Source organism: Pinus tabuliformis, chromosome 4_1 (assembly GCF_031772625.1).
Source record: "Pinus tabuliformis cultivar Carrire ecotype Pingquan chromosome 4_1, CPIR1, whole genome shotgun sequence".
NCBI lineage: Eukaryota > Viridiplantae > Streptophyta > Pinopsida > Pinales > Pinaceae > Pinus > Pinus tabuliformis.
The window spans coordinates 86126908-86137994 of NC_142303.1; the positions used below are offsets into that span (position 1 = coordinate 86126908).

Genomic DNA, 11087 nt, shown 5'->3' on the forward strand with positions numbered 1-11087 from the left:
AAAACACCTTGAAGTCCAAACCAATCAGCAAACCCCTTAGAATTTCATTAAAATAATGTTAAATCGTTGTTTTAATGAGTTACGGGCTGTTGTTTGTGACTTGGCGGAGTCGGTACAGGAAAAAACCGAGTTGGCCGAGTCAGCCATGACTCTGACTCGGCTGAATCATGGCTGACTTGGCCGACCGAGTCGTTTTTTTGTACCGAGTCACTCCGGAGGGCAATGGAACGGACCAACTCGGCCATTTCTGTTTCGAAACGACCGTTTTTTAAAACTATGCGATGAGACACTTAGCGATAAAGGGATCACATTCCATCTACCAAACTAGCAAAGCTTAACCCCAAAGACATCGGGGAGAATTGACCCCATACCTCTCAATGATGAGGCACTTAGCGATAAGAACTCAACCAAATTAAGTTAACCCTTAAAGCTATATTTATGTTTAAATATTTAATATTTAAAATTTAATTTATTATAATTTTATTTTAATATTTAAAAAATATATTAATTTTTTAAATATTAAATTTATTAAATAAATTAAAAATATAATTTAAATAATAAAAACTCTTACTTCTCTACATCCACATCCCTAAATTTATATTGCCAAATAAATAACATTCTCATATCGGACAGCGTCAACGTTTTTAAATTTCATTATTTTGAATCCCATTGTTTTCTATGGGATTCTTTGATATCCCAATACAAATCCAACATTTTTGAATATTTGATTCTGTGAGCTTTTTGTGATGAGAATCATTGATTCAGGCAGTGGGAATGTGACCCCTCTTCAATGGAATCTTGTTTCCCAGAGTCTCTCTGCTTTCTTGATTGCCCCTGAAAATATTCGTTAGTAATCCGTTGCAGAAACCATTGTTTCCCTGAACCCATGGTTGGCTTGTCCACTGTGCAACAAATTCCCTGTATCTGGGTGCTTTGATCCTACACCATCCTTGCTCACCTTTAATTTCCACTGCCATCACCATTCTTTAGTATGCCCTGCGATTGCAATGGACCAAGCCACCAGTGACAACCTACCTTCCTAATCCATGTGACGCATGTACTCTCCTTGCCTGTCGTTTTTGCCAACCCATACGGGGAAAATATTAAGGTGACCCTGTGTCAATCGCAGATAAATTTAAGTGACATGAGCAAAAACAATTGAATTTTTTCGTTATTGAAATATTTTAAAATTTATAATTTAGATAAAAATAATCTAAATATAGATTATGTATTAAACTTAACCTTATTCTATTAAACATTGAGATTATAAAATATTCACTTGTTCACTCACACTGTTTTGATATAACACAAGTGCTAAATAGTAGCGAGTTCTGCCACTTAGTTTTATTAGCAATTACACCCCACTTAGTTTTATTAGCATTTATTAGCAATTACACCCCACTTAGTTTTATTAGCAATTACACCCGATATTACAAAGGAAAAGCTGTAAGGCATAAATTTGAGAAGAATTGTGACATATAAAGAATCGTTGAAGAAAAAAATGAATAAACAAAATGTTTTTCATAAATAGAAAATAAAGAGAAAACACTAACATTACCCTGGATACATCAGTGTCTGACCCATAAAGAGAAAACACTAACATTACCCTGGATACATCAGTGTCTGATCCAAACAGGTTTCGAACATACTGGATGTTGGGGTACAGAGTTTTCTCTAGATTGCTGCCAAGCAATAGTAGATAGAGAATTTGAGATCGAAAGCCATTAATGTTGCTGCAACTTGCAATGTATCTAAAAAAATATCGTTTATATTTTTACATAACAAATGCTAAGTCATTAAGATTCCGATAATAGGTGGCCTCCGAAGTAAGCTGAGCTGATTTTTCAAGCATTACAGGTTACTCTACCAATCGACCAGTTTTGTCAATATCTCCAATGTTTGTTTCCATGCTCATTTTCGCTATCTGCATAGCATGTCTACAAGCATCAATTGCTCTTTCCTGCACATTCAATATTAATTCAGTAGACTGTTGTTTAAGAGGTGGCTTCTAATCCATGTTGATCTGTGGAGTGCACATTCAATATTAATTCAGTAGACTGTTGTTTAAGAGGTGGCTTCTAATCCATGTTGATCTGTGGAGTGCCCAATAAAAGAAGAATGAGGGATACTTTCCTTCATTATACTTTTAGACGACATTACAAAACTAAAGACATCGCAAAGGTAAAATTCAAGGTTTTGAAACATCTTGTAAACCAACCATCGTAGTTTTTGCTTTAGCAATATCCACAACATGCATCTTTGGAATAACATGACTACTTTCATCCAAAATCGAACTGAACATTCCTTGCAAGGGTGCAAGATTGGTTGAAGCTCCACTCAAAATAACTAGTGACAGGGAAGCTCCTTGACGTGCATAGTAAATTTTGGAGATATTCCAAGCATATGTATTCAATTTTGACAATTATAGACATTGATGACTTGACAATATGATCATTTTTCCCATCGATTGTTTTTTAATCGCACTAAATCCAAATTTGTTGTAAAATTTGTAGCTCAAAACATGGGTTTTTGTATAATTAGGACAAATAGTTTTTTTCCCATTGATTGTTTTTTAATCGCACTAAATCCAAATTTGTTGTAAAATTTGTAGCTCAAAACATGGGTTTTTCTATAATTAGGAGAAATAGAAGAAAACACACATGGCTCTCATAGAAAAACCAAATATGTCCAATGTACAACCAAGGCAATATGATTTGCCCTTAGATGAAAATAAGTGCGATTTGCAAGGGTGGATCAGCCATAGAGGGATTTTGCAGGGCATATTTACCATAGGGAGAGAAATTTCTAGGTGGATGGCCCCATAGGCGTGGTTTTCATAGTCTAGTTTACCTTGGTGCCTACCTAGGACTAGAAATGAACAACTTCGTGGAGAGTTGATATCAGCTTTGGCATCCATGATAAGAATGTTGACATCTCTGATTAACATTGACTCTCATCCAGTTGAAGAGTCGATTGGTAAAGTAACTTACCCTGCATCAACCACACTAATTAAAATTCATGTAGTCAGTATTATATTTTAATTGGTGACAACTTCATAGGGTGATATTTAAAGTACATTTGAGAGAACTGCCTTTTCTGGCTATGTTGGTTATGTTTTCCACCAACCCTGCATCAACCACACTAATTAAATGTCATGCAGTCACTATTACATTTCAATTGGTGACAAATTCATAGGGTGATATTTAAAATACATTTGAGAGAACCACCAATAAGTTGTATAAAAGCTGACTGAGCAGTCTTTGGTTCCCTACCAAAGATTGTAACTATTAGTGCCAAGTGCTTTCAACTTTCTCCATGGTAGACGCTTCGAGGGTTGCATTGCACTAATAGATTTCAAAACTTTGTGATGAGGCTTGATTCTAAACTCTAAACTACACAACATGAGCTTAGAATGTGTTAAAAGAAACTTTGCAGGAAGCCCTATAGTATGTACAAAATAGTCCATGATTTTCTGCACTTTACAACCCACAATGCAACAGAAATGGTGGCATTAATTTAAGGACTTTGCCTTTGTAAAGGCCTGAAAATAAGCAGAAATATCCCAAGTAGAAGAGAAAATTGTTAATTGAAGTTAGAGGAGGAAAGGTTCTTCTAAATTTAGAAGTGAAATAAATTTGGTAGAAGAACCGGCATATGAAGGTAAGGCGCAGTCTTACTTTCTCTTAGAGTTGACTTAGGAAAATTCTCTAATTTTACTTTAGTTAAAAACAGCAAATCAAACACAGCATGCATTGAGAGTTGACTTAGGAAAATTCTCTAATTTTACTTTAGTTAAAAACAGCAAATCAAACACAGCATGCATTGAGATTTTATCTCAATTCGACTTTAGTTCAGTTAGATAGTTTGACTCGAGTTCAAGAGGCCAATTCGCTTGAGTTCAAGATGCTAGTTAGAAGGCGCAGTCTTACTTTCTCTTAGAGTTGACTTAGAAAAATTCTCTAATTTTACTTTAGTTAAAAACAACAAATCAAACTCAGCATGCATTGAGAGTTGATTTAGGAAAATTCTCTAATTTTACTTTAGTTAAAAACAGCAAATCAAACTCAGCATGCATTGAGATTTTATCTCAGTTCGACTTTAGTTCAGTTAGGTAGTTTGACTCGAGTTCAAGAGGCCAATTCGCTTGAGTTCAAGATGCTAGTTAGACTTGAGTTCGGTGAAATAGTTTGACTTGGGTTTAAGGAGCTAGTTCACTTGAATTGAAGAGCAGTTGGATTCTATATAGAGAAGGGCGCAGACTTGGTGATACATGTGATTATTCACTAGACATAATTTGTGTGTTTTTAAGCTCAATAAAATAGTTCCATATCAGCGTTTGAGGTCAGGAGAGCGCATCACTTAAGGAGGCAGAGATACCTTGCGCAAGGAGGCAGTTCAACCTGTATAGTTGGTACAGCTGCGCAAAAGAGAGGCCAAATTGGTCTAAGGTGTGTAGGATATTGTGTTGAGGAACGAACAGGAAGAAGGGAATTTTTCCTTGTGCTTTATAATTAATTACTGGGGGCATTGTTTACAGAGACGTCAAATTTGCCAGGAAGGTCAAAAATCGCTAGAATCTGGCTATTATTTTTACAAAAAAAATTGATAGCAGGATTGCTTGAATCTTGTTTGGATCAAAATCTTAAAGCTTGACCGCTGTATCTAGTTCAGTTTCTAGTTCTTGCATCTAAAATATTGTTCAAATTAGTTGATGGCTATTATAAAACTAACAATATCAGATCAAACTGATGAAGAGATACCTTAGGAATAGAATAAAAGAATCCAAATTCAAGTGAGACATCAAATTGGACACAAAATTGAATAAAAATTAGCAACATGTCATAAGGAAAATTTGGCCACCTTGAAACCGTAGTTATTTTTCAAACATAACATTGCATTTGGAAATTCCCTTCAAAAGTAAGCTATGCAGCAAGCTCATAATGAGGACAGGGATTCCGAAGACTAAGTCAATGATGGTAACACAAATAAATTAAAATGAAGTAAAAAGTAAAAATAAAAAATATAATGCAAACAAAATCAGACAAGTTGGTAAAATAGTAGTTCGTACAACAAACTTGAAGAAAATCTATTCAACTACAATCCCAGTAATCCAAGTAAAAAAAACAATGCTATGGTAATTGCTATCTGGTATGCAAAAATGTCTGTCTGGCAAGAAAAGATGTCTGTCTGGTACGCTAATTGCTGAGAAGAGGCCCTAGACGTCTGGCCTTATAATTGCTGAGGAAAGGTCAAAGAACATTGCAGCTTGAATCAATGCAAGACAAATGTGCAGTGTTGGGAGGGAAGTTGCAACGACTAAAAATCAAAGATGCAAAAGGATTACGGTCCAGTTAGACCATCATGGGGAAGAAACAGTTTAGTAAAATTGTCTTCTAGGCATGGTGGAAAAACCCACAAGCTTTCAGATATTATCAACGAGAATTTAACTACAGTCTTGGTAATCCAGAAATCTATATTTGTCGGGCACCCTAATTGTTGAGTAGACACCTGAAATCTATATATGTCGGGCACCCTATTTGTTGAGTAGACACCTTTATGTTAGTTGCAAATTGTAAGGGTTATTAGATATTCTATTAAATATGAATGTTATTAATTCGTTACATGTTGGGAAACCTGAAGCAAAGGTCATAGTGCTCGCTGAAAATTGGGCTATTGCAGTTTCAGTTGACATGTCATTTCATTATCTTTTTTTCAATTGAGTTAAGATAGGCTTTGAACAAAATATGGTTGGTTGTTAGTTAGATAGTTACATTGGGCTATTGCAGTTTTAGTTGACATGTCATTTAATTATCTTTTTGTCACTTGAGTTAATACAGCCTTTGAACAAAATATGGTTTGTTGTTAGTTAAATAGATTACAATATCAGATCAAACTGATGAAGAGATACCTTATGAATAGAATAAAAGAATCCAAATTCAAGTGAGATATCAAATTGGACACAAAATTGAATAAAAATTAGCAACATGTCCAAAGGAAAATTTGGCCACCTTGAAACCGTAGTTATTTTTCAAACTTAACATTGCATTTGGAAATTCCCTCCAAAGGTAAGCTATGCATCAAGCTCATAATGAGGATAGGGATTCTGAAAACTAAGTCATTGATGGTAACACAAATAAATTAAAATGAAGTAAAAAGTAAGAATAAAAAATATAATGCAAACAAAATCAGACAAGTTGGTAAAATAGTAGTTCGTACAACAAACTCAAGAAAATCTATTCAACTACAATCCCAGTGATCCAAGTTAAAAAAACAATACCATGGTAATTGCTATCTGGTATGAAAAACGTCTGTCTGGCAAGAAATGATGTATGTCTGTTACGCTAATTGCTGAGAAGAGGCCCTAGACGTCTGGCCTTATAATTGCTGAGGAAAGGTCAAAGAACATTGCAGCTTGAATCAATGCAAGACAAATGTGCAGTGTTGGGAGGGAAGTTGCAACGACTAAAAATCAAAGATGCAAAAGGATTACGGTCCAGTTAGACCATCATGGGGAAGAAACAGTTAAGTAAAATTGTCTTCTAGGCATGGTGGAAAAACATTACACTACCACAAGCTTTCAGATATTATCAACGAGAATTTAACTACAGTCTTGGTAATCCAGAAATCTATATATGTCGGGCACCCTAATTGTTGAGTAGACACCATAATGTTAGTTGCAAATTGTAAGGGTTATTAGATATTCTATTAAATATGAATGTTATTAGTTGGTTACATGTTGGGAAACTTAAACCTGAAGCAAAGGTCATAGTGCTCGCTGAAAATTGGGCTATTGTAGTTTTAGTTGACATGTCATTTAATTATCTTTTTGTCACTTGAGTTAAGATAGGCTTTGAACAAAATATGGTTGGTTGTTAGTTAAATAGTTAACATTTGGGTAAAAGTTATATAAAGAAGAACTAGCAAATGGTGAGCCAGTTTTGCATAGAGACACAAATATAAATTTAAAAAGTTTATATTTAGCAACTCCATAAGCATAGCCTCTCATCTTGCTTCAGTTGTTTGGCACGAGCTCTAATTTCATCTGGGTCAATCTTTGATGGAGGGGGAACCACAAAATCCATTGCAATTGCATCACACCGAACAATAAGTTGTCTAAAAGTTGACTGGGTAGTCTTTGGTTCCCTACCAAAGATTGTAAACTATTAGTGCCAAGTGCTTTCAGCTTTCTCCATGGTAGACGCTTCGAGGGTTGCATTGCACTAATAGATTTCAAAACTCTGTGACAAGGCTTGATTTTAAACTCTAAACTACACAACATGAGCTTAGAATGTGTTAAAAGAAACTTTGCAGGAAGCCCTACAGTATGTACGAAATAGTCCATGATTTTCTGCACTTTATCCATTTAAAGAGCCAGTATGATTGGGTTCCTCCTAGCAAGCTCTTTGACATCATCTTCTGGGAGGCCAAAACTTGCCAAATGCTTCAATTTCTTTTCCAAAATTTCAGAGATGCCCATTTGAAAACCCTGATCCGAACAGGTTTCGAACATACTGGATGTTGGGGTACAGAGTTTTCTATAAATTGCTACCAAGCAAGGAAGAAGTCAAAAGCTGGATTGGTATTAAAACCATGACTGCAGCTCAAGGACCTGTGTTCTTGTCCCCAAAGAAGACGTTGCAACTAACATATGAGGCTGAGTTTTATGAGGTACTCATAGCAAGAGCCCAACTCTCCGCCATAGCAGACAAAGGGGGCATACCCTCATCTACATATACTGTAAAGCAACTCTAGCCACATTTTCAATATTGCTACAGGGGCTTATGCTTGTGCTCAGGATGCTAGCTAATAAAAAATACTGTTCAAATTAGCTGCTGGGTATTATAAAACTAACCAGATCAGATCAAAATGATGAAGAGATACCTTATGAATAGAATAAAAGACTCCAAATTCAAGTGAGACATCAAATTGGACACAAAATTGAATAAAAATTAGCAACATGCCATAAGGAAAATTTGGCCACCTTGAAACCGTAGTTATTTTGCAAACATAACATTGCATTTGGAAATTCCCTTCAAAAGTAAGCTATGCAAGAAGCTCATAATGAGGACAGGGATTTCGAAGACTAAGTCAATTATGGTAACACAAATAAATGAAAATGAAGTAAAAAGTAAAAATAAAAAATAAAATGCAAACAAAATCAGACAAGTTGGTAAAATAGCAGTCCGTACAACAAACTTGAAGAAAATCTATTCAACTACAATCCCAATAATCCAAGTTAAAAAAAAATACCATGTTAATTGCTATCTGGTATGCAAAAATGTATGTATCCAAGTTTAAAAAAAAATCATGTTAATTGCTATCTGGTATGCAAAAATGTATCTGGCAAGAAAAGATGTACTCATAGCAAGAGCCCAACTCTCCGCCATAGCAGACAAAGGGGGCATACCCTCATCTACATATACTGTAAAGCAACTCTAGCCACATTTTGAATATTGTTACAGGGGCTTATGCTTGTGCTGAGGATGGTAGCTAATAAAGAACTACACTTGAAACCAAACGGGAAGGCGAAGGTCAATTTCCTGAAATTCAATCCGAGCAAGAGTGGACGAGGATTGAACCTGATGAGGTTCCTGTAGCACTACAATGCCAAGAGTGAATTAAAATGACAACCTGTATATAAACAATGAAGACCTAAAGACAAGTATTCGGCGAACAGTAAGAACAAAAAACAGAACCCAACTAGTATATATAATTCGCTCAGGAAGAAACCCACTGGGAAACATGAACCTGGGAACAAAAACTCCATAAATGAGTAGTATGCTTACGAAAATAAAATAATAAAATGGCAACAGTGAAAACCCTAATCGACTAGATGGAGAGTGGATACTTGTGTATGGATTTCGAGTAGTAGTGCAACCAGTTGGATTTCGAGTAGTAGTGTAACCCGTTGGAGACGAGGCCAAGAATGCTCCTGCAACTATAACCTGTGAATGAGGGTTTGAATCTAAATATAAAAGAATGAAAAATAATGACATATAGACCCTGAGCGAAATGGTCTCAAATAGGTTACCAGACAACCGTGAGAGAAAACACCTTCACTAAATTGAATTGCAGGGAAAGCGTTGGGTTTTGGAGGACAGGCATCGAATTGCAGGGAAAGAGTTGGGTTGGCCGTGGGCATCTTCTTGCTATTCATATGGTTTCAAGATGCATATTGTTTCAGTTATAACTAAATTTTTAATCAATAGTGGTAAATAGTTTAATCGTCTAACATTATATTATATCAGATCAGACGGATCATAATAAGACAGGTAAGACAAGACGGGAGTTGATTTCAGACGGAACGCCTTACAGCGTAAATATATAGAGGTTGTTGCCCACCATATCTAGTTAATAAAAATCTAGGTCAATTTCCTGAAATTCAATGCCAGCCAAAGCGGACGAGGATTGAACCTGATGAGGTCCCTGTAGCACTACAATGCCAAGAGTGAATTAAAATGACAACCTGTATATAAACAATGAAGACCTAAAGACAAGTATTCGGCGAACAGTAAGAACAAAAAAACAAAACCCAACTAGTACATAAAATTCGCTCAGGAAGAAACTCACTGGGAAACATGAACCTGGGAACAAAATCTCCATAAATGAGTAGTATGCTTACGAAAATAAAATAATAAAATGGCAACAGTGAAAACCCTAATCGACTAGATGGAGAGTGGATACTTCTGTATGGATTTCGAGTAGTAGTGCAACCAGTTGATTTCGAGTAGTAGCGTAACCCGTTGGAGACGAGGCCAAGAATGCTCTTGCAACTATAACCTGTGAATGAGGGTTTGAATCTAAATATAAAAGAATGAAAAATAAAGACATATAAACCCTGAGCGAAATGGTCTCAAATAAGTTACCAGACAACCGTGAGAAAAAACACCTTCACTAAATCGAATTGCAGGGAAAGCGTTGGGTTTTGGAGGACGGGCATCGAATTGCAGGGAAAGGGAAAGAGTTGGGTTGGCCGCGGGCATCTTCTTGCTATTCATATGGTTTCAAGATGCATATTGTTTCAGTTATAACTAGATTTTTAATCAACCGTGGTAAATAGTTTAATCGTCTAACATTATATCAGACGGATCATAATAAGACATGTAAGACAAGACGGATCATGATAAGACAGACAGGTAAGACAAAAGGGGAGTTGATTTCACAGGAAACGCTTTACGGCATAAATATAGAGGTTGTTGCCCACCATATCTAGCTAATAAATAACTACACTTAGAAACCTACACTTGAAACCAAACGGTAAAGCGACGGTCAATTTCCTAAAATTCAATCGGAGCAAGAGTGGACGAGGATTGAACCCGACGAGGTCCCTGTAGCACTACAATTCCAAGAGTGAATTAATATGACAACCTGTATATAAACAATGAAGACCTAAAGACAAGACAAGTATTCGGCGAACAGTAAGAACAAAAAACAAAACCCAACTAGTATATATAATTCGCTCAGGAAGAAACCCACTGGGAAACATGAACCTGGGAACAAAAACTCCATAAATGAGTAGTATGCTTACGAAAATAAAATAATAAATTGGCAACAGTAAAAACCCTAATCGACTAGATGGAGAGTGGATGCTTCTGTATGGATTTCTAGTAGTGCAACCAGTTGATTTCGAGTAGTAGCGTAACCCATTGGAGACGAGGCCGAGAATGCTCCTCCAACTATAACCTGTGAATGAGGTTTGAATCTAAATATGGAAAAATGAAAAATAAAGACATATAGACTCTGAGCGAAATGGTCTCAAATAAAATAAGTTACCAGACAACCGTGAGAAAAAACACCTTCACTAAATCGAATTGCAGGGAAAGCGTTGGGTTTCGGAGGACGGGCATCGAATTGCAGGGAAAGAGTTGGGTTGGCCGGGGGCATCTTCTTGCTATTCATATGGTTTCTAGATGTGGTAAATAGTTTAATCGCCTAACATTATATTAGCGGATCATAATAAGACATAATACATGTAAGATAAGAGGGGTAAGATAAGAGGGGAGTTGATTTCACAGGGAACACTTTACGATGTAAATATAGTTAAATTAGAGTAAACATATTGAATTCAAGCTAGTTTTAAGATTTAG

The 11087-nt window shown here is 36.0% G+C and overlaps 1 protein-coding gene across 10 annotated transcripts; it reads right to left on the reverse strand.

Annotated features, from left to right (window-relative positions):
* Positions 1–1477: 1477 nt before the first annotated feature.
* LOC149174310 (uncharacterized) lies at positions 1478–10874 on the reverse strand. 10 transcript variants are annotated; one of them, XM_089419310.1, is made up of 4 exons: positions 9890–10874; positions 9685–9780; positions 3077–3127; positions 1967–2991 (listed from the first exon to the last, which is right to left on the reverse strand). In XM_089419310.1, the coding sequence occupies exons 1-4, from the start codon at positions 9996–9998 to the stop codon at positions 2987–2989; spliced, it is 261 nt and encodes an 86-aa protein (XP_089275436.1). In that variant the 5' UTR covers positions 9999–10874; the 3' UTR covers positions 1967–2986. The 10 variants fall into 10 exon arrangements, with proteins under 10 accessions (XP_089275432.1, XP_089275431.1, XP_089275436.1 ...); XM_089419304.1 differs by having other exon boundaries at positions 9685–9773; positions 9867–10874; XM_089419313.1 differs by having other exon boundaries at positions 9867–10874.
* Between the last annotated feature and the right edge of the window lie 213 nt (positions 10875–11087).

What these genes read in the sequence shown, in the direction of transcription:
- LOC149174310 (XM_089419304.1), bottom strand. Translation starts at nt 9,998, where the DNA reads ATGAATAGCAAGAAGATGCCCGCGGCCAACCCAACTCTTTCCCTTTCC. An exon ending in TTTTTTCTCACGGTTGTCTG is followed by an intron (nt 9,774 to 9,866) that starts GTAACTTATTTG and finishes CACAGGTTATAG; the next exon opens with TTGCAAGAGCATTCTTGGCC. An exon ending in AAAAGGCAGTTCTCTCAAAT is followed by an intron (nt 2,992 to 3,076) that starts GTACTTTAAATA and finishes TGGTTGATGCAG; the next exon opens with GGTAAGTTACTTTACCAATC.